The following is a 24,518-nucleotide window of genomic DNA, read 5'->3' as shown; positions in this document are numbered from 1 at the left end:
AATCACAAAAAGATCTTTTTTGATCCACCTCCTGAAGTAATAGAAATAAAAACAAAAATAAACAAATGGGACCTAATGAAACTTTAAAGCTTTTGCACAGCAAAGGAAACCATAAACAAGACCAAAAGAGAACCCTCAGAATGGGAGAAAATATTTGCAAATGAATCAACAGAAAAGGAGTAATCTCCAAAATATATAAACAGCCCATGCAGCTCAATATTAAAGAAACAAACAACCCAATCCAAAGATGGGCAGAAGACCTAAATAGACATTTCTCCAAAGAAGACATACAGATGGCCAAGAAGCACATGAAAAGCTGCTCAACATCACTAATTATTAGAGAAATGCAAATCAAAACTACAATGAGGTATCACCTCACACCAGTTAGAATGGGCATCATCAGAAAATCTACAAATAACAAATCCTGGAGAGGGTGTGGAGAAAAGGGAACCCTCTTGCACTGTTGGTGGGTATGTAAATTTATACAGCCACTATGAAGAACAATATAGAGGTTCCTTAAAAAACTAAAAATAGAATTACCCTATGACCCAGCAATCCCACTACTGGGCATATACCCAGAGAAAACTGTAATTCAAAAAGATGCATGAACCCCAATGTTCATTGCAGCACTATTTACAATAGTCAGGTCATGGAAGCAACCTAAATGCCCAACGACAGATGAATGGATAAATAAGTTGTGGTACATATATACAATGGAATATTACTCAGCCATAAAAAGGAATGAAATTGAGTCATTTCTTGAGACGTGGATGGATGTAGAGACTGTCATACAGAGTGAAGTAAGTCAGAAAGAGGAAAACAAATATCGTATATTAATGCATGTATGTGGAACCTAGAAAAATGGTACAGATGAACCGGTTTGCAGGGCAGAAGTTGAGACCCAGATGTAGAGAACAAACGTATAGACACCAAAGGGGGAAAGCCGCGGGGGTGTAGGGATGGTGGTGTGCTGAATTGGGCGATTGGGATTGACATGTATACACTGATGTGTATAAAATTGATGACTAATGAGAACCTGCCAAAAAAAAAAAAAAAACACGAAAAACCATTGATGGTAAAAGGAGAAAAAAGGAAGTTCATTAAGTTTCTTATCAAAGAAACGGAGATGATTAATTTTAAAACTTCTGTAGTTGTATTTTAAGTAAACTAATGTAATGTTAAAAAAATATATTAAGTCCTGATCCTATAAGTGACATAGAACTAGTAGTCCCTATTTATTCGCAAATCAAATAGCTTCAAAAACCAAATTAATTTGGTTCTGAACTTGTTTAAATGGCCTTGCCTTTCTGCTTGAGCATTCATCCTGTTTCCTGTTCCTTTTCACATCTTAACTGATTTTCACTAAAAGGGGATCTTAGTTGCCCAACTAAAAGCTTTCTATTACCTCCAGTTTTCTCAACATTTAACATGTAGCCTAAAGAGATTTCTCATTTTCCACTGTTCACTTTAAACTTTATGGTTAAATATTCAACTGGAAGAAAAATTAGAGATATGGTGACCTCTTTCCCTTAAATACTAGATAGAGATATAGTTTACTGAAACACTTGCTAAGGAAAATGTCTTTTTCACTGGATGAAAAAGCTATTATGTAAAGTTAGTTCCAAGAAATGTACTGAAAATTTACAGCATGGGAACTTGGATGAGACTATTCAACAAAAGAAAACAATGCTTAACAGTCCCACTTACCCACTAACTCCCCCATTCAGCCTGGCTTCTATCAGTTCTAGGTACAGTTGCTCATTTGTCAATAGGAAATGCTTCTTTTTTAACTAGACTGAAGGCATAATTAGGTTTCTACCCACATCTGTTGCTGAATAACTAACCACCCCAAAACTTAGTGACTTCAAACAAGCTTCTATTTGCTCTTTAGTTTGGCCGTTTAATCTGGGCTCAGCTCAATGGTTCTCCCACTCTGTGGGGATATGCATTTGCAGATCTCGCTCCATGTCGGGAGCTTCAGCTGGGATGGCTGTAATAACTTGGAAACCTGGGCCTTCTTCCATGGGTCCCTCTCTCTACCTAGAATATCGTCCCAAAGTAGGCCAGTTCAGGCTTGTTCACAAGGTCATCATGTTCAGAAAAAGCATGAGAGTAGAAGCTGCAAGGCCTCTGAAGCTCAGAGATCACGCAATGTCACTCTTCTGCATTCTACTGGTCAAAGCAAGTCGCAATGGCAGCACAGACTCAAGTTGATAGGAAGGGCTGCAAAGAATCTGTAGCCACTTTCATCCATTACAAGGTTTCAGCATGTTCATCCCCTTGAGGAAAATGCAGTATAACATGCTATATATTCTGACCTATGTGAAGAGAATCCACTGTAAATTTATCAAATAAGAAATTTGATGCTGACTTAAATTTACCTCAGGAGTCAGATACATAGAACAGCTCATGACTGAGGAAAGGAAGGAACACAAGGCTGTGGGATTTTAATTTCATCATGAATCTTTTAGGAATAGTGTTTTAACTGTGCATGTATTACTTTCATAAATTTAAAGTGAAAAAACAAATCTGTTCAGGTGCAAACCTAGGCAATCTCTACTCCCATCCTGACCCACCCTCATGGAGCACTTACACTATCAGAAAGCTAAATCAGGAAGTCAGCTATCTGCATAGTCTCTGTTAGGGGAGGTAATGAGGACACAGAAATGAAGGAACTTAGTATTTCAAAGTAGTACCCTATTACTCTCCAAGAAGGAGAAAGGAGGTTTTAGGCAGAATCCAAGCTTAGGATCCTGAGGCCCTAGAAACTCTTCCTTTCTTTTCCTGGCTCTACAACCAGGGAGAGTAGAGTGACATGGGATTGAAAGTGATTTCAGAATCCTGCTCTTAGCATTGGCCACCTACCAGCATTTCTCCATCTCTGACGCCAAACAAGGAGACAGAAACCCACGTGGAGACATTTGTTGCTGTATGTCTCCACCACTCCCTATGGATTCTGAGAGACCAGGAGACAGGCACCTGATGCCAGGTGCCTGCAACTCAAGTGATATTCTAATAAATGGATCAAATGGGACAAATATCTGGGCCTACAATATAGCAGGCTCACAGGGCCCAAGAACCAAGGACATTTCAAAATAAATGCCGCTCTTCTCTTTAAATTATATGTTCTTCTGTTTTCAAATAGTTACCCACAAATCAAAACTACAATGAAGTATCACCTCACACCGGTCAGAATGGCCATCGTTGAAAACTCCACAAACGGGACTTCCCTGGTGGCACACTGGTTAAGAATCCGCCTGCCAATGCAGGGCACATGGGTTTAAGCCCTGTCCAGGAAGATCCCACATGCCATGGAGCAACTAAGCCTGTGCACAACTACAGGAGCCTGCGTTCTAGAGCCTGCGAGCCACAACCACTGAAGCACCCACGCGCCTAGAGCCCATGCTCTGCAACAAGAGAAGCCACCGCAATGAGAAGCTCGTGCACCACAAAGAGTAACCCCCACTCACCGCAGCTAGAGAAAAACCCACACGCAGCAACAAAGACCCAACACAGCCAAAAATAATTAATAATTCATGTTTTTAAAAACTACAAACATTAAATGCTGGAGAGGGTGTGGAGAAAATGGAACCCTCCTACACTGTTGGTGGGAATGTAAATTGGTACAGCCGCTATGGAGGACAGTGTGGAGGTTCCTTTAAAAAAAAAACAAAAAACTAAATATAGAACTACCGTATGATCCAGCAATACCACTGCTGGGCATATACCCAGAGAAAACTCTAATTCGAAAAGGTACATGCACCCCAATGTTCACAGCAGCACTATTTACAACAGCCAAGACATGGAAGCAACCTAAATGTCCATCGACAGAGGAATGGATAAAGAAGATGTGGTATATATATATACAATGGAATTATTACCCAGCCATAAAAAAGAATGAAACAATGCCATTGGCAGCAACAAGGATGGACCTAGAGATTATCATAGTAAGTAAAGTAAGTCAGACAGAGAAAGATAAATATCATATGACATTGCTTATATGTGGAATCTTGAAAAATGATACAAATGAACTTATTTACAAAACAGAAAGAGTCACACAGTAGAAAAACTTATGGTTACCAAGGGGAAAGGGAAGAGGGGAAGGGATAAATTGTGAGATTGGGATTGACATATACACACTATATAAAATAGGTAACTAATAAGGACCTACTGTATAGCACAGGGAACTCTACTCAATACTCTGTAATGACATATATGGGAAAAGAATCTAAAACAGTGGAAATATGTATAATTGATTCACTTTGCTCTACAACAGAAACTAGCACAACATTGGAAATCAACTACACTCCAATAAAAAATTTTTAAAATACTAATTATTTTTTAAAAAATAACTACCCACCTAATATAGTCGCTTACCTAAAAATGCCAGCTTATACTATCTCAGAACCGGGCATAAGTAGAATCAGGGAACAAGTGTATTACCCTACTTCACTTTCATTTCAAAAAGGTGAAGTTCATCTCACTACTGCTAGTAAACTACTCATGATCGTCAGTAAATATAAACTGGTTAGATGTTATGATAGAGAGAAGGTTGCTTAAAGAGTGACCTCTATATCATGTTAATATAATTAATACATTATCATAAATTGAGAACATTCAGATCAGGCTGAAATCCTTTTCACCACCACTCCTCATTTCCCCACATAAAATTCTTCACTTAATCAGAAAAGCAGTGTAACACAGACCTGCCACTTCCTACTTGTGTGACTTCAGGCAATTGGCTTGTCTGTAGGAAGCAAAGTGGGAATAACAATCTACTTTTTAGGGATGTTGAGAGGATTCAGAGTTAATGGGATGTGCTTAGAAGAGTGCCTGGTACTTAGAAAAGGACTACTCCTAGATGCTAATGTGGGCTCTCCAGTTCTGTGCAAAATGTTTCCCAATTATTTCCGGTGTCCCCAGGGTTGGCTCCCGTGGGTCGTGAATAAGGCCAGCCTGCTCTTACGTGAAGTCAGCCATTTCCTTCCTCCCCAACAACAGCTCCCTTCAGTGGAAATTCGTACTTGTGCACACAGGACACAGAGCAGAAACATGCAAGTCTCACCACTCCACTGCTGCTGCTACTAACCTACAGAAAAATCATGTTCATTAGTGTCCCTACCAAAGAGGCTATCTCAGCACTTCTGACACACTAGTGCAGATTCCTGCCCTTGCCTCTCTCTGGTCCCTGGGTACTGCAATCACTACAGCTACCTCTGCTACTGTTAACTGCAAGGCCTCATGCTTGCTACTAGGCAAACTTGCCTACCTTATTCTCAGTATCTGTAAGATGTGCTGTATCTCATCAGAAAAATCTTTGGTCTTAAACGAATTGAAAGGGAAAAAAAGAAAAAAAAAATCTTTGTCCTGCCATGCAGATAAAACTCCTGCCGGGATCCCCATACTGGTCCACTAGACATGGCAAAATAACAGCTACCATTGTAGCTCGTGCTCAAGCAGGGACCTCTGTCTTATTAACTTGCAATTCCTTAATATACCATCATATGGAGAAGTCATTTCCCCCCAGTAAAATTAGCTGAGTACCAAGGTGCCATTCCCCTATCACATCAATGGTGAATGTTAAATGAAAATGTTACTCATCATTCTGTTACTTTAAGCAACACTAAATTAAACATCCATCTTCTGTATTTAAAAAAAAAAACCAAAAAACCACCTTGAAATAGGGTACAAGACTTGATTACTATTAGCAAATCTAAAAGTTGTTCTACTTTAAGAACATAAGCATAAACATAACTTGTGGGCTTCCCTGGTGGCGCAGTGGTTGAGAGTCTGCCTGCTGATGCAGGGGACACAGGTTCATGCCCCGGTCCGGGAAGATCCCACATGCCGCGGAACGGCTAGGCCCGTGAGCCATGGCTGCTGAGCCTGCGCGTCCGGAGCACAGGCTCCGCAACAGAAGAGGCCACAACAGTGAGAGGCCCGCGTACCACAAAAAACAAACAAACAAACAAAAAACATAACTTGTAAGGTTGTAAGATCCTTTGGATCCCCTGAACCACTCACTCCATTTGGTGTCCACTCTCAAAATACTTCCAGATGGTCAATTTTCACTATAATCAGTGATTAAACCATGATACTATGAAATATTATGCAACAGTTGTAAAGAATAAGGAAGGTCCTTAACTAGGACAAAGATCCTCAAATTCTACTCACCGCAGAATATCAATAACCTGAATTATGTAAAAAGCATAGAAATCAAGCACTTCAATATGCATACACATATGGAGGTTAAGAGTTAACAGCAGATCATTAACAGTAGTTAATTCTAGAGGAGAAACAAATGAGAGTAAGAGGATTAGTAGGAAGAGAGCTAGTCGGGATGAATTTTAACTTGCTTGAATTTTGAGTATGTAGTTGTACTTGCATTATGTCTTTTAGGAATTAGAGCACACCAAAAAAGAAATGAAAGGTGTGGTATTTTAAAATCAATAAAAGAATTAAAACATCATTCTCTAAAATTGCCTTCTGGTGGTAGAATCTCTACCACTGGCAAATTTCTACTTGCAGTTTATCCCTTAAGGCATTCCATCAAGCTTTCATAACTTTTATTGACTGTTATGACTTAAGCACAGAGAAATGTAGTATTTCTGAGTTTCAGTCGTTCAGTGTGATACTCAAACTGTAATAGTCTCGTTTAGCTTAAAAGGGCACCCCGCCCCCCTCCCCCGAACTGGGGTAAAGTGAATAACTCAGCACATGAAACAAGAACCTAGGTCTATGGGGAAAAGAGAAAGCTGTTTTTGATAGAGAATACCAGTTACCATAGAAGATATATAATTGACTTAAACAAAAATCAGTAGATGCTAAAATCAATGGCTGTGTTGAAGAATAAGATCGTTTCACTATATCATCCTACAGAATATTAATTATAAATGGAAAAAAAAACTTTCCGGTTGAGAAATGTGGTGGACAACACCTTAACCAAATAATAAAAGTTAACACAACCAATAATGGCATCATATGCCTTCTGATGTAATGCACCAGTACTTACTATTCCTGCGAAGATGCGTAACCTGAACTGAAGCATGAGGAAAACAATTAGAATAACCCAAATTAAGGAACATTCTTTAAACAGCTGGCATACGCTCTTCAAACTCTTAATGTTGTAAAGGACAAAAGCATAGAGTTGTTCCAAATTAAAGGAAACTGAAGAGATGTGACAACTAAATGCGATGAGGGATTAGGAACAGGGAGATTGTTGAAGGTTAATATTAAGACATTTGGCACACTCTGAATATAGACTGTGTATTAAAGACTACACCCATCTTTAAAGTCCTGAATTTCACCATTATAAGAGAATGCCCTAATCCTTAAGAGATAAACTGAAGTATTCAGAGATGAACAGGTATGCTTGCAACTTAATTTCTGGGGGTCCACCACATAATTCGTAGATAATAGAAAGCAAATGTGAGTAGTGGATCACAATAAGGGGTACACAAGGGACTTCCTTGGTGATGCAGTGGTTAAGACTCCGAGCTCCCAATGCAGGAGGCCCGGGTTCGATCCCTGGTCAGGGAACTAGATCCCACATGCATGCTGCAACTAAGAGTTCGCATGCCACAACTAAGGAGCCGGCGAGCCGCAACTAAGGAGCACACATGCTGCAACTAAGACCTGGCACTACCAAATAAATAAAATTAAATTTAAAATTTAAAAAATAATAAGAGGTACACAAGAATTCAGGGTACCATTTCTGTAACATCTCTGTAAGTCTGAACCTTTCTCAAAATAAAGTTTCTTTTTTTAACTTATTTATCTGGCTGCGCTGGGTCTTAGCTGCAGCACACGGGATCTTCATTGCAGCATGTGGGATCTAGTGCCCTGACCAGGGATCAAATCTGAGCCCCCTGCATTGGGAGCACAGAGTCTTAACCACTGGACCACCAGGGAAGTCCCAAAATAAAGTTTCTTCACTAAGTCTCTTTCTCAAAACTTACTATTTCCTGCTACTCGGGTCAACTCTCCTTGACTTGTTAATGCACCCAGAAAAAAAATCCTACTCTATGAACAGAGATTTCTGCATTATCAAAATCTTAAACTCTCGGGTCAACTCTCGGGTACTCTCCTTGACTTGTTAATGCACCCAGAAAAAAAATCCTACTCTATGAACAGAGATTTCTGCATTATCAAAATCTTAAAATTACCACTACCATTGTATTATTAGTTGAAATCAAGGAAACACACACACACCAAGACACCACGCACATAATTATTCTTGGCCTGGGCAATTAAAAACTATTTGCCTTTCCACGGGCCAGATACTGTTTTAGGTGCTTGAGGAAAGCAGTGAACACAGAAGCATTCTGACTGTTAATGGAGATTACAATATAGTTGAGTAAAGTAGTGGACACAAAAGCCCACATATAACATTAAAAATCCACTATTTTGCAAGACATGAAGACAAGCAGGTGGATTATACAATTTAATAATGTCAAATACAGGAAGCACACTATATATTTAAGGATACTTACTTACTCTGTTATCTAGTGGAAAATGTCTTAATAGTAAAACTACATGCCAAGCACTAGGCTAAGTGCTCAATAAGCATTTAACACTCAAAGCCACTCTATGGACAGAAGTACCATATGCCCCCATTTTCTGGATGAAGAAAGAGGTTTAATAAAGTTAAAAATGATTTGCCCAGTTATAGTAGTAAGGAAGAGAGGCCCATTGTGAACCCAGCTCTAATTGCAAGGGCCACAGAGCACCTCATACAGCAAACATCGAAATCCTTTAAAAAGGCAATTTCGTACCACAAACCTTCCCTGATTACCAAACATTAGCACATTGCTTTAGCAGCTTCACCAACCTGCCTTTATGGAGCTGAGGATGAGAGCTGTAACGTACCCTAGAGATCATACTACTGTACCGTTAACTCTACCTACAAACTAGTGTTAAGCCCTGACTGAGACCATGGGCAGAATACCAAGAAAGGATGGCCAAAAGTTAAGTGTAAACGGATGATACATATAAAAATCATAACAGGGTGAGCCTCTGAGAAAGGAGTAGCAAGGGACTGGAGAAGCACACTAATAACAATTCTTTCATTCCTTAAAATAACAAACCAAGTCACACATCAGTAACATTTATATATTCATGATAAATTTCCCATATATCCTTGCATTAGGCAGAAACTTACAGCTCCTCATCACTGATTCTACCATGCCAATAAAACAAATGCTTGGAAACTCATTTTGCTTTGTTCATGATAAGGACTCTTGCAAGAGGCGGAAGCAACAGGGGCAAGAGAGTGAATCACACTCATCGGTTCAACAAGAAATATCTATGCTTTCCTGACAGCTTCCAGGTCACTTGCTGCATCAGGACAGGATGCAATCCAGGTGTTTTGATGCTTTGCATCGCTTTCCCTTTTCCCTAAAGTCCACAAAAACACCTAAGCCTTCAACATACAGCACCACTGTTTATGTGAACTAACAAAGGAAAGAGAACCTTACTAGAATGTGGCTTATCACTTTTTCATGGGTTTCATATTCTTCTCAGACTTCCACTGAATACAGTAAAATCCTTAAAATAGTGCCCGGGCTTTCAGTGAACATTCAATGTAAACTCATTTTATTTTCTCTTCAGTGCATCTTTTTCCAATTATGAGTCAAAATTTACTAATACCAGGCCTGCAACTGAGAACGGACGTGTACATTAAAACTGTTAAAGGGACCTGTAGTTGGGAAGGAATTACTACGTAAAATCTCCTATAAACTGTCTGCAGGTTGTTTTTTCCCAACCCTCAGCTCTGCCTCCCAAAAAGCAAATTATAGAAAGATGGGCTTTAGACTACTACCCACTGGGATTGTTAACTCAAACAAAAACATCTGCCACAACCTTTCTACCTACCATGGGTTATCTGGGGTAAAAGATTTTGAAAATTAATACACTTGCAATTCCAGCCAAATAAATTGACTTCCTTGATACTTGATGTACCAATAATAAACAAAGGCATAAAATGCTTTTTAAAACTTTATTTCAACATAACTATACTTACAGAAATACACTCATATTGGTTATTAGAATGCAATTTAACTTATCCTACACAATTTGGACCAAAAAACTTGGTACATGGTTTGCTTTAAAAAAGAAAGAAAAAGCATTTGCAATCTGGTTTATTTTTCCATCTATTACAAATGTATATAAAAGATCCACCATCAAATGCTGCTAAAGCAAACAGCATGAACCTTGAGAAATTAAACTTTGGTTTGTCTCTGAAAAATAACACGTATTGCACTGTAAAAGTTTATAAAATTGGTGCAACAAAACATTGTTGTAATGTTTCAATGCCAGTTCACAAAGTTCGATAACTAATGGATGTTGATGAGGGTAGGGAGAGCCTATGTGTACGTGTAAAAATATAAAAGCAATCCAATCTAGTTAATATTGCATGCAGATCACAAGTTTACTCAAATCAAGATTCAGATAATTTCTTAAATCTGAATTAACACTACCAGTCCAGTTCATCTGCTGAGGTCAACAAGGAAACTGCACAGTAGCTGTTTTTCTGATTTGTGCAAAAAAGAAAATGAAGTTTCTTCCCCCAGGTTTTCAGTCTAGAACTGAAACTACAGGAAAGGTATTCCTTCCACTGTCAACATTCATGGGGTGATAGGCGATGACTCAAGCTTAAATCTGAATTAGCACTCAGATGAGAAATAGTTCCCAAAGTTAAAGACCACATGACTTTAGAAGTGACTCTAGAGGGAATCTAAAGTCATGACAAAGATAAAATGGCCCTTCTTGGGAGACCAGAGTAAAACACCCAGCCATAGTCATAAGAAACCTTAACAAAAAATGCAGCCCTTTGTGAATGACACCTCAATTTAACTTTAAAAAAGAAAAAAAGGCAGCCCCACAGAAGCAGCTCTGAAAAGAGGAAGAAAATATAACTTAAAATACCTTGAAAACCAATGTGAATATAGGTTCAGAAGATAGTTAAAAGATATATTTTTATAAGACTACCAAGGATTAGGCTTATATTCTAATATTTCAACTTTTGCTCTAGTACTAAACATCAATCTACAAATAACATGTTCACTTTTCATTCCTTTATCAAAAGGGAAAATTCTAGCTTCAATCCTATTCAGTGGAGGGTATACTGAGAAAATAAAAAGATTCAAACAGTTCCATGCAAATATCACATTTTTCAAATGGAAGAACTCCCAACTAGACCAGAAGTTCTTATTACTAATGCACTTTTCATTGAAACAATTTTTAATAAGAACAAATACATGGCATTAAGGTTCAGAACCTAATATAGGTCTGACAATCAAGTCCTTGTTTTCTGGAAGAAAGGCCTCAAGTTCATTCAATTTCCAGTAACAATGTTTTCACAGATCACTTTCATAATAAGGAGTTTTAATTTCCTTCACATTTTTGTTTTTGGCATTCTAGTCTTAAAATCTAGATAGGAAAATTAGTCCAATTCCCCAGAAGTCAGATTTTTTTCTTTTGAAGTATCAAAAGAATCCACAAAACCTCTTCCCAAAACTGATTCCCAATCTGTAATTTGTACTTAACATGAATCTTTTCATGTATACTGTAAAAGGTAACTTATATAAAATGTACCCATGAATATTAAAAAATAGTTGTTAGAAAGATTTAACTAGCCTTATAATTTAAGTTTTAAAACATAAATATTTGCAGCTTAATCTTCCATTGACAATGATTGTCGGAGCTTAGAATTCAACATCATTTACAAATCCCCAACGTGCACACAAAACACACACCAGTAACACAACTTACTCCTCATGTCTTGAGAGAATCTTCTGCTTCTTTAAATCTTTGGCCTCCCAGTCAATTCCAAGTTCAAATGTCTTTTAACTTGGACTTCACTCTCAGAATTTTAACAAGTTTTCCACCCATACTTCAATACTTTTCCTAATCTTTCCTGTTGCATTGCCAAACTCTGAAACCTGCTTCAGAGGTCATCAGACAAAAGAAAATCAATGAAATATAAAGTGGTTATTTCAGAATAGAACATGGGAGAACTGGAATTGTTCAGGGTTCCCTATGGGGATCATACTTTATTGGACTACAATGAATAACTGCTGTCAACAAGAAAAATCCTTTACTGGATTCTTTCATATTCTTTGGTGACTGGCCAAAGAACCTACCAACAAAGTTTGGAAGTACATACTCTTCCATACAAAGTGCCCCACAGGAACACGAGAATAGCTTCAGCTCATTTGAGTCCTCACCTGTAGAAAAAGGCAGTCACAGGAACAGCTAGGACACCCACTAGTTGGTGGAGATCCCTGAGAAAGTGTGATTTTTTTAATCTGGACTGAATTTAACTTTCACCAGCCTTTTTCACTGTATTCACAGGAAGTAGCAGCTGGTCTACCAGCACTCATACTACCTTTCTCATCATAGGTTTTCTGTAAAATCGCTATGGCTTTGGAATCTCACAAACTGATATTCTGTATAACTTGAAGGAGTAAATTATGCCTCCTAATTCCAGATTTGCAGTTTCCAAATAAAAATTACAGTTCTTTATTCAGCGGAGTAGACATAAAAACACCAACCATCTATGAAAGAGGTTTCCCTCTAAGATACGATTTAACACTGTACATTTAGGAAGCAGATGTACTAAGACAGGCCAAAAGTTTACTTATGGTTGGTATTTGAGATAAAAATCCATTCAGAAAAAAAAAAAAAATCCATTCAGTATAGACCTAGTGGCTTATTTATTGTAAAGTTCAAACTGAGAGCTATGAATTCATTATACGTATTTAAAATAAATAACTTATATGAAATGCAGATTCTGGCATAGATATGAATATCAAAATCAATGAATTTAACCTGCATGTTTCATTTGCTCAGAAATTTGCACACACTAATATTCTGCAAAAACGACAATTGCAGCAAAGGAAAAAAGAAAACTGCCCTTTTGCAAACAAGATTAAAAGCATCCCTCCAAAGAGGAAAAAATAAAATGCAAATATATGTATAAAGTGTTACTGTTCAACAAAAATGCTAGTTCTAGAAAAAAATGTAACTGCATAGATTAAAAAAAAAACAAAAAATGTGCAACATCTTAAGCTATTAAAGCACCGAAATAAAAAAACACACCAAAATCAATGTTTTTATGACGATTAACATATACACAAATAAGAAATACGTATTGATCAAAACTCAGGAAGTAAATATCTGGGCTGATATACTGTCCATTGTTGGCAGACCTTCTCTTCAATTTAAATGTCTCTTTTCATCTCTAAAACAATTTTAAAGTGCTAACTTTATATAAAGCAGGCAAATTCTTCAAGTAAGTTGCTATTTAAGTATGCCAATTTTTACAGAGCTAAACAAGGAACTAAGAATAAACTAAAGTGAAACAGGAGTAGACATGGGGAAAAAACTCAATAGTTATAGTTGAACAAATCGATAGAATGCTCTAATACCACCTTGGCCCTCTTGGTTCAATTAAAAGCAAAAGCTAATAGATTTAGCTGGTTTATTACACTAACTCCCTTGGATTTGCTAAAATTTGTACATCATTAGGTACACGGATTCCTAAAGAAAAGAATGCCACTTAAAAATCAAGACTGGATACTAATTAAAGCAATTTTTTAAAAACAAAAGGCTGTCTACTACTACAAATGAATACAAAATGTCACAGACCTTACAAACTAAGAACTGAAGCCTTGCCCAAAGTTTATTTACTCCTGCCCTTGAGCTGCCTCTTCAAGGAAGTATACATTAACCAAATGGCGATTGAGGTGTTTGCTGTAATCTTTTTCCTTTCTAAAAGAACGATCACAGAAGATACAAACAAAATCTCCCTCGGCCACTTTGACTGCCAAGGCTTCCTTTCCATTTTTTCTACTAGTCTCTTGTGGAACTGGCCGAGCCCCATTCAATCCAGAGTCATCACTGTCCTCTGACATGTTGTCACTTAGGTCACTTCCATCATGACTGTGGATGCCTTCATCTTCATCCATTTCCTGAGACTCATTTACTGCCACGGTGACAGGAGGTGATGCCACAGTAGCTGTGGACACTGCTTCACATTTTTCTAGCGGTAGAGGAAGAAGTGGCGGTGAAGCTGGTTCTTCAACCACCGAGTCTCTGCCGGGGGGATTCTCTGTTTTCTTCTCATCAGCATCCATCTTCATTTCACAAAGCATAGCGTCAGCCTGATGTTTACCATCTGAAGTTTCACCCTCTGGCATAGTCAAGTTTTGTTCAGAGGATGAAATACTGGCAGATGCCTTGGTAACAGCAGCAAGACCAGCTAGACTCTTATCTGCCTCTTCTGCTTCCACTTTTTGAAGAGGAGCTTCTTTATGTCCTTCGCCTGCAGGGACTAATTTTTGGTCTTCTGACTCTTCCTCTTTTAACTCTTCCTTTGGCAGAGGTGGTGATGGTGGTAAGAGATCCTGTGCACCGGCACTTTCCTTTAGAAGCTGCCTGTCTTTAACAGGCACTAAGCCAACTTCAATAAGGACTTGCTCCTTCTGCACCATTTCACTCTGCATGTTGGACTTTTCCTTGCCATTATCTTTGTGAGGAGACCTTTTGGGGATCGGCTCCACGGGAGGAGGAGGCTCCGCATGAACAGGCCCCTTCTGAACAACCTCGACCTCAGCATGCCCCCCGGGGGGAAGAGGTGGAGGAGGAGATGGGGGGGGAAGGGGAGGAGGAGGAGGCGGCTCCGCCTGAACAACCTCGACCTCAGCATGCCACTCGGGGGCAAGGGGAGGGGGAGGAGATGGGGGGGCAGCGGGAGGAGGCTCCGTCTGAACAGGCCCCCCCTCAGCAGACTCCATGGGAGGAGGAGGCTCTATCTGAGTGGCCCTCCTCTGAGCAGGCTTGCCGCTTTTTTTACATGATTTACTTCTCAGAGTTTTCTTCTTTGCACTGTTTTTCATGCAAATACTTTGCTTTTTATTCTCCTCTACTTTGCTGTCACCCTTCAGCACTTCCTGACTATTTCTGGATTTGCTTTCTGCCTTCTTTTTCTTTTTTGTCACAGGTTCCTCATCATTCACAGGTTCTTGTAAGGAACGGGCTTCAGCTTCTGTCTTCCTTTTGCTTTTCTTGCTTTTACAGCTTTTTTCTGCATTATTTCCTGGGTGCACATCCATCTCTTTAGCTTCCAGTGCCGATTTGCGAGTTCTGGTAGTCACTTGGCTTGCGGCATTACTACAAGGCTTTTTCTCTTTTGAAACATTATCTTTTTTCTCCACTTTTACAGACCTCTCGTTTTTCTTCCCAGTCACATCCCCCTTCATTTTTGTCTGCTCTGTTTCTGTTTTCTCATTGGTGATTTTGTTATCAGGCAAGTCAGCCTCTCGCTTTTTGGTTTTCTTTAGCTTCACTTTTGAGACATCCATGGTCTTATTAGGACAAGTAGGATGCTTAGACTTGAAATGATACTGCAGATTACACTTCTTGGAAGCTGCGTAGTCGCATACAGGGCAGTTGAACTGCCGTGGATTAACATGTAGCTCCACGTGTTTTTTGAAGTTACTTCTATCTGCTGTTTTGTAGTCACAGTGTGGGCAGTTAAGAGGTTTAGGCCCATTGTGAACCTGTCTTGCGTGACGGGTTACTTCATGTTGATTAGAGGCCACGTAACTGCACTGGTCACACTTAAATGGCTTCTCACCTGAAGGTAAACAAGAGACGTTGCAGAAGGCATACATTAAGAAATGAATTCAAGATTTACTCAAGCATACTTAAAAGGAATTGGATATATATTGAAAAACAAAAAACAAAAAAAACTGACAGAAACTATTTCTTGAAGACTTTATCATGCAACTCATATTTACCATATTTATTTGTATATCTTTTCTCTATCCCTTGACATAGATTCTCATATCAAATGGAGGAATAATCATCTCAGTTAATCATCATCTTCTAAAAAGTTCATCAAATACAGATTCATCAAGAAGTACACAACAGGACTTCCCTACCATTCCAGTGGTTAAGACTCCGCGCTCCCAATGCAGGGGGCATGGGTTCGATCCCTGGTCAGGGAAGATCCTGCATGCTGAGTGGCGTGGCCACAAAAAAAAAAAAAAAAAAAAGAAGTACACAACAATTACTGGCAAAGTGACTTGCGCTCTTGATGTTAATTTTGGGACAAGGGCACTAAAAAAGAAGGTAATTTTAAAGTTTTCATGTTTAGTTAAAACAAATGTATAATGGAGTAGAACATAAAATTCCCATACATTTCAGATAAACCTTGAGACTTCAAAAACACTATAGGCTACACTCCCAGACCTTCCATGTGAAAGTTTTAAAACAATTCTTGGCCTCAGGGAACAAAAGGCCTTTTCTTTAAATTTAACCCTTTTGTCCATCGTGGCAAGAGCTGAGTCAAGTTTCACTCAGCAAACTTTTCCACTGCCAGAGTTGCTATTCCACAGCAAAAATAAAACATGTCAGAAATCTTTTCTTGATTTTCTCTCACCTTCTTCTAAAGAATGGGCAAAGAAACTAAGTAAACAAAAAGGGACATACAAATATATATGGTATATAAAATAAGCACAAAAAGTCATAATCACAGGTACATACAAGACCAGAAGCCCACCCCCAACCCCCAAATTAAAAGGCATTAAGATTAACTCATTCTACCTGAATACATACCCATCTAGATCACACTCTAGCAAATATTACCAAATGGTATCCATACCCCACTGGTCCAATGGAATGCATAGCAGAAAAATGGAAATTGACATTTATGAAAATTCATCTCTCAAACATTCTCAAATTCACATCAAATCTTATTTTTTTCATAAAGCAAAACTACTCAGACATGAAGTAAAACCATATAGATGGCAAGCTTTACATGATTAAAAAATGTCTGATGATAGAATACTCGATCACAAAAACAAAAACTTATCTGCGTATGTCAGATTATAAACGTAGCTAACTGGACAACTCTTCTCCACATTAGTCCACTAACAGATTCATAAATGGAGGTTTCTAACAACATGCTGCATTAGTCTACACCTGGCCCTATCTTGTCCTCTCCATTGAATGACTTCAAAGGAGACAAACATTTACTTAACATATACAGACACAGAATGGGGAAAAGATATGTGACATAACAGTTAAGAATTTGTTCTACAGTAAGAATACCTGGGGGGATCAAATATGGGCTCTGCAAATTACTGTGAAGTCTTGAGCAAGGTACTGAAAACTCTGTAAGGCTCAATTTCCTCATCTGTAAAATATTCTTAAGTGTTGTGAGCTATAAATAATCTAATCCACATAGAGCTCTTAGCAAAGGATAGATAGCCAAGCAGTCAATACACATTACCTGTAATGCACCACTTTTGGAATGGCTGGTAAGTTTTAGAATGGGTAAACAAAAGGGACGATTTCACGTGTTTATCCTGCCTTACCATATAAACCCTACCTCTCAGTAAACAAAGAGCTGATGAATGGAGCTGATCTCTTTAGGAAAGTATTTGTGCTCATAAAATAATTTAAATGAAAATGGTCATTTTTAAGTCCTAATGAATGAGGGTATTTACACAGCCAGCATCAAGCAAGGTGCAAACCTCCATCTGTGAAATGGTCAGGGAATGGGAGTTCGTAGGACTCTCTTTAAACAGTGGTGGCATCACTTAGTTGCTTCATTCACCCTACCCACATTTTTGCTTTGTTGCCGTTAACCTCTTTCTTGTATTGAGAGATCTATTCATCAAGTTTAGTTTATTAATACCTAGCTGAATGAAAATTCTTTTGCCCTGAACCAACAGTAATATTTACCTGTTTTTGATCTTTATAAATGTGTCAGATGTCTATTTTATTCTTCCTAAATTAATTTACAGAGATAAGGGAAATTCAAAAAGGGAGTTTTACAAGCTTTACACATTCTTACCAAGAAGAGCCCAGAAAGAGTAACAAGGGAACTTTTAACTAAAGAGTAATAGGGGGATATTACTCAGCAATAAACACAAAGTTCTGATAATGCAGCATGGAATGAATCTCAAAAATATTTTACAGAAGGATGTTACATTTAAGTCAGAGTATCAGTTGAGGGGAGACTATGGGAGTATTGACTAGAAAGGGTAAGGAGGGAACTTTTCTGAGGGTGGTAAAACATTTCATGTCTTCACCTAGATGGTAGTCAAACAAGAGAAAACATACATAAGGTCACTGACCTGTATACCTAAGATGTGTGCATTTTCATGTGTATTAATTAAACCTTAATACTATTTTTTAAATTATTCTAAAATTCACAAAAAGACTCTCAAACCATAACATGTTTCAAATACTTGGTGAAAGGAAAATAATTTTTGCTGAAAAAAAATATTTTTCCATCTTAAAGAGTAGTTGATGGAGGTGGAACTTGGCAAGTTGTTAAGTTTCCTTTAACAAACATCCATTATACTCATAATGGGAAAATAATCAAAATGAACTCCTATGCTGGCAGGAAGGGAGAACTATCCAGTGTGATATCTACAAAAACATCATAAACTGGATGTATTTCCTCCAGGATGAAACGGCAGCATATCCACTCAGAATAGGAAATGGAGAGCTGTGGATTATGTCAGGATCTCTAGACTACCCAAGTGAGGATACTTCAAAACCATTAGTTACAAACACCAATAAAACGCAGAATAACACCAGATTAGGTTAGTGTGTCTGTATATTTCACCAAACCAATACTCTGATCCCTTCTTACTTTAGCCTCAGAAGACCTACCCTAATGGAAGTGCTCCAAGGAAATAACCAATGTGGTTTTGCTTTATAAACCAATTTGTCATTTTAGCTAAAATGTACCAACTCAGCAGAGCCTAGTCTCTTCCAGAAATAAGAGACTGAGCAGACACTTCTCTTCCCTAAAATACATTCACATGAACAAGGAAGTGAATGCCCAAGATGACCTATAAAGATCAGACTCAAGACCACAGAGAAAGCATCTAAGATATTCACTCCATGCAACCCAGTCAGAAAGACTACCTACCCAATTTGACCACACTTAGCCTCACTTAATTTGCAAGTGTTATTATCAGCAACTTCTAAGAGAAGTACTAAAACATAGGATCGGCTGGAAATAATTCAGCACACTTATACACAAAACAAACTAACCATGTTTGTTTCCTGTTTGTGACTCACAAATTATTGGCATACAATAAAAGACAATGGCTCTGCTCTCTCCATACTCTGTGCTATGCTGTAGTTTCTTGAGCCATTTTCTGAGCCATAATATTCTTTAAACACTGCTGATGACTGAAAATGAGGGTGGGGGAGTCGAGGCCAAACTCGAGCTCTTCTAAATTGGAAGAATGACAATTAACCTTAGATAAAACACTTATCTTCTCTAAGCCAGTGTCCTAATCTATAAACTGGGATTTAAGTATTCTAGAGGTACTAAGATTATAGATAACAAATTCCAATTTTTCAGTACCCAGCATGCATACAATAAATAGTAACTGCTACTCATTATTATGACACTTTTTAAATACTTGCTGTACTATAACAGCAACTACTAAAAATCACCTTTAAAATATAGCAGACAAAAGATAACAGTAACCAATGCAAAATCATTAAGGCAATCATTATTGTCTGGTGTAAAACACCATAGATAAAAATTTATACAGTGACAAAAGTATTATCGATTCAATGAAAAAAATACAAGTGTGTTGTCATCCTGATCCAGTGACACTAATATTAGGTCAACCAGATATGACTTCAAGTGAGACACATTATTATCTACAATTCAAGCATCTAGATTTAATTTCCAGTGTACAAGTTATAGAAGGCACAGGGACAGAGGAAAAACTAAATGATACCGTGAGAAAGCAAATTAACACAAATCCAGAAGAGGGGACATTCCAGAGGAAAAATGGCCATATTTCTCCAAGGCCTTAGTTTCCCCATTTGTAAAATGGGGACAATAACAGAACTTACTCAATGAGACAGTTATGAAAACGGAAATGATCCAACTCATGAAAAGCTCTTAAATATTTTATTTAAGGGCTAGAGCACAAGTATCAGTAGGATATGATGGCCTACCCTCAATAAAGCAACCATATTACCCACAGAAAATGAAACCAGGAAGCACCCAATAGTAATACTAAAAACAGGTTTCTGGTTAAGTGACTCAATAGTTTAGGAGATTGAGAAGGAACATTCAAAGTGTAAAACTTGACAAGCATGTAAGGTCAAGTTGAGCCAGTAAGCATGCTGTGAGCCCTCACAGTTGCTCAAATTAGAATTCATACTATAATCAAGTCTTACTCAATCACTGACTTAAAACAGCAATACCCAATAGAAGTAAAATGCAAGCAACATAGGTAACTTTAAATTGTGTAGCAGTCACATTACAAAAGTAAAAAAGAGGTAACATTAACTTTACTACTTATTTAACCTAATATATTCAGTATCATGCCAACGTGTAATATTAAAAAATAGATATTTTACATAATTTTCTTCATACTGTTTAAATTCAGGTGTGTTATTTTATACATCTCAATTCAAACCGGCCACATTTCACATGTGGCTAGTGGCTATCCAATGAGACAGCACAAACTGTTAACCTAAGGTAATTGGTAATTGTTAACTTAAGGGAGTTGGGTCTACATACACTTTGGTAAACAGCAAGATTTTAGCATACCTCCCCCACAGGGGTATATATTCTAAATTTAGGAAGAGAGTACTCTGATCAGATGTGACTGTTCACCCAGGGTCAGTGTGGCCAAAATGAAATAATTATCCATTCAGACCACTATGCTTTTTAACTTTGCCATCTACCTACATATTTCGACTTTTTAACTTTGCCATTTACCTACATATTTTGATAATGGGGACCAATTCTGGTGGTGATCATGATAATTTCAGTCACTAGAGGGGATATAACTCTCCCACTTGTTATAGCCCTGCATTTTATCTATTATAGGTGAATAAAATGGGATCCTGGATTATTTATCATTCTTTAAAGTTTGGCTTTTATAAATCAGTCCTCAGATGCCCTATCAATTGTCAAGAGAATAAAGCCAAATTTCAGGACCTGAGCAGGTAGCTAATAAGGAACCCCTGGAACCTGACAACCACACACTATGAAACTTGGTGTTATACTCTGTTGGGGATGCAGAGGGAGAGTCGGGAAGGAGTATAAGAAGGCAGAGGTTGCTCAAAAAGTATAAACCAGCCTTGGTCTATGATAGCAGTTCAACTTTTATTACATCATGGAACTTGATGAAGGTCTGATGAAAATTAAGGACACTCCTCCCAGAAAAAGTACACACATACATTTACATTTAGTTTTGGACATTCCACCTACAGACTCCCTGGTTAGGAATCTACATTTAAATACAGCTCCACACTAGTAGACCACAAATTTTTAACTCTAATTTCAAAATTATATCATAAATGAACTATAAATAAGGAACCAGTTCCAAGTCTAGAAGAACTTTCTTATAATGGTAGTTTACCAAAGATGATAGAAACATTCCCATTTCTTACCAACCTGAATGAGTACGCATATGTCTGGTTAAATGAGTCTTCTGAGAACTTGAGTAAGGACAAAGTTCACATTTATACGGACGTTCTCCTACAAAAATATAATGATTAGTGTTCAAATATGATAAAATAATGCAATTACGATTCTCACTAACAATATACACATCATTCAGTATTGAGCACTTTTTAACAAGGATTTCTTTTTTCCTGTCCCTGGCAAAATGATCGATTTTTATCATGTATTAGAAAGATTATTCAGAATACAACTAACTACATTATTTTAGCTTTGCTGACAAAAAATACCATTAGCTTTCTGAATTCTCACAGCCCTTTTAATTTTCACAGTAATGCTACATGTTATTACATTAAATATTAAGAACTGAAAAAGTATCTTAGATCAGGTATAAAATTAGAATTATCCTTTTAAAAAAAATCCACAACATTGTAAATCAACAATACTTCAATAAAATTAAAAAAAAAACTACCCAAATTTTCTGATGCTATGACTTAGGTAACTTTTTTTTTTTTTTTTGCGGTACGCGGGCCTCTCACTATTGTGGCCTCTCCTGTTGCGGAGCACAGGCTCCGGACGCGCAGGCTCAGCGGCCATGGCTCACGGGCCTAGCTGCTCCTCGGCATGTGGGATCTTCCTGGACCGGGGCGCAAACCCGTGTCCCCTGCATCGGCAGGCGGACTCCCAACCACTGCGCCACCAGGGAAGCCCAGGTAATTTTTTTGATCCTTATAAATGATAAATCTACCATTTGAAATTGTTAGCTTAAAGCAATAATTTTTGAGTGGGGAAGCTGTTGTTGTAAGCTAAAAATTTCAAGTGGTAGATAGAACTTTTATAAAATAGTCAGCTCAGTGTTAAATTATAATCATAAGGCCACAGGGACTGAGAGCAACTGAAGATGAGAGGCCAGTGATTTAATAAAGAATTTAAGACTCAAAGGCAGGAAACGTGTATTTTTTGGAAACACGTTGTCAACCACAAAACATATCAAAAAACCAGCTTGCTAATTTGTTTTCATATATTCTTTAACCACAAGGTAATAATTATGACCTCAGGCAAGCTTCCTCATCTGTAAAAGTAATAGTACCTTCACTTCCTAGAATTGTGAGAATTTAAATCAAGATAATATATCCAGAGCATTTGACGTGGTGCCTGGCACATAAAAGCCCTCAATAACCATCAGTCATTATTTTGTCTACACTATAAGTTACAGTAATAGATGTGTCTAAAAAAATGGGATAAGGAAAAGACGAGTACAAAAAAAAAAAGAAAGAAAAAAGAGAATGTGTTGATGATGGGACTTCCCTGGTGGCGCAGTGGTTAAGAATCCGCCTGCCAACGCAGGGGACATGGGTTCAAGCCCTGGTCCGGGAAGACTCCACATGCCGTGAAGCAACGAAGCCCATGCACCACAACTACTGAGCCTGTGCTCTAGAGCCCGCAAGCCACAGCTACTGAAGCTCGTGCGCCTAGAGCCCGTGCTCCACAATAAGAGAAGCCACTGCAATGAGAAGCCTGCGCACCGCAATGAAGAGTAGCCCCCATTCATTGCAACTAGAGAAAGATAGCGAGCAGCAACAAAGAACCAATACAACCATAAATAAGTAAACAAACAGAATGTGTTGATGACTGTGAAATGTGTTCCTAGTAACTATTCAGCTGTTATTAGCCAGTAGCTATAGATTAGCTGTAAATACATTATAGCAACAAAATGCCTACTTTGACCTAGAATAATTTTAAAACAGCTTAAAAAATGTTGAATGTATTTCTGTAAGGAAGATACATACGGACTTCCCTGGTGGCACAGTGGTTAAGAATCCGCCTGCCAATGCAGGGGACATGGGTTCTATCCCTGGTCTGGGAAGATCTCACGTGCCGCAGAGCAACTAACTACGCCCCTGTGCCACAATTACTGAGCCTGCACTCTACAGCCCACATGCCACAACTACTGAAGCCCATGTACCCTAGAGCCTGCGTGCCACAACTACTGAGCCCACATGCTGCAACTAGTGAAGCCCAGGTGCCTAGAGACCGTGCTCCAGAAGAGAAGCCATCGCAATGAGAAGCCTGCACACTGCAACACAGAGTAGCCCCCACTCACCGCAACTAGAGAAAGCCCACGTGCAGCAAAAAAGACCCAATGCAGCCAGTGAATACATAAATAAGTTAATGGAAGAAAAATTTAATACCCTTACAGATTAACATGAAGAATCCACTAAGGACAATTTACTTTAAAATTCTTCATAACAAAATAGATTGCTTCTATCTGTGCAACTCACCAAAAAAGGCATAAATACCCTAGAAACACTAGTAATTTTTCAGTCATACATATAGGCAAAACTGTCATCTTTTTTTTTTTAATGTCATCTTTTAAAGTAGAATTTGTGTACTCCAATAAAAATTGATTTTAAAAAAAGTAGAATTTGTGAACTGGTTAAATATCGAGACTACAAACTGAAAAATCTTTTGACTGAAGACTCAAATGAAAATCCTCAGTCCCCTACCATTATAACTACCTGTAGAAATGAGATTTGGAACTTTGAATCTTAGTTGTATGTGACCCTGAGCACACTTTAGGCTTTCAGTAAACACTTACCCTGTTTTCCTTAGTAAATTATTCTGAAGATTAGCAGAGAGTAGAAGAAAGCACCTAACACTGAGCCCTCAATACAGGAACATAAGAGACCCACTAAGTGAACTTGAAAAGCAGGCTACCTAAGTGAGAAATAAGAAACAAGCGATTCCTGTTGATGATCATTTCTTATCTCTGCTCTTCAGCACTAGCTGAATTTTTCCATAAATACAACTTCAGAACCATGCATTTAATACCACTGATACTCTCAGAATTTACATAATCAAAATAGTATCCTTCTGTTTATACACCAACAACCTGTTTTGAAATTTTTTTCTTTTAAAAAACCACAAATTAGGTAATACTGGGGGGAAAAGCTTTTAAAAAGTATTAAGACAGGGACTTCCCTGGTGGTCCAGTGGTTAAGAATCCACCTTCCAATGCAGGGGACATGGGTTCGATCCCTGGTCCGGGAAC

The 24,518-nt window shown here is 38.1% G+C and overlaps 1 protein-coding gene across 11 annotated transcripts in view; it reads right to left on the bottom strand.

Annotated features, from left to right (window-relative positions):
* Positions 1-1,720: 1,720 nt before the first annotated feature.
* LOC111169295 (RE1-silencing transcription factor-like) overlaps positions 1,721-24,518 on the bottom strand; it is a 32,451-nt gene continuing 9,653 nt past the window's right edge. For all 11 annotated transcript variants that reach the window (XM_089911990.1, XM_089911983.1, XM_089911985.1 and 8 more), the window contains 2 exons: positions 21,461-21,544; positions 1,721-15,640 (listed from right to left, as the gene is read on the bottom strand). In XM_089911990.1, coding sequence (XP_089768116.1) covers positions 13,689-15,640; positions 21,461-21,544 — 2,036 coding nt within the window. In that variant the 3' untranslated portion in view covers positions 1,721-13,688. The remainder of the gene's footprint in view (positions 15,641-21,460; positions 21,545-24,518) is intronic.

This window comes from Delphinapterus leucas, chromosome 5, assembly GCF_059928025.1.
Source record: "Delphinapterus leucas isolate spDelLeu-1000000601 "Yukka" chromosome 5, BTC_Dleu_Yukka2, whole genome shotgun sequence".
In the NCBI taxonomy this organism is placed as follows: domain Eukaryota; kingdom Metazoa; phylum Chordata; class Mammalia; order Artiodactyla; family Monodontidae; genus Delphinapterus; species Delphinapterus leucas.
This window is presented reverse-complemented; position numbering and strand designations above follow the sequence as displayed.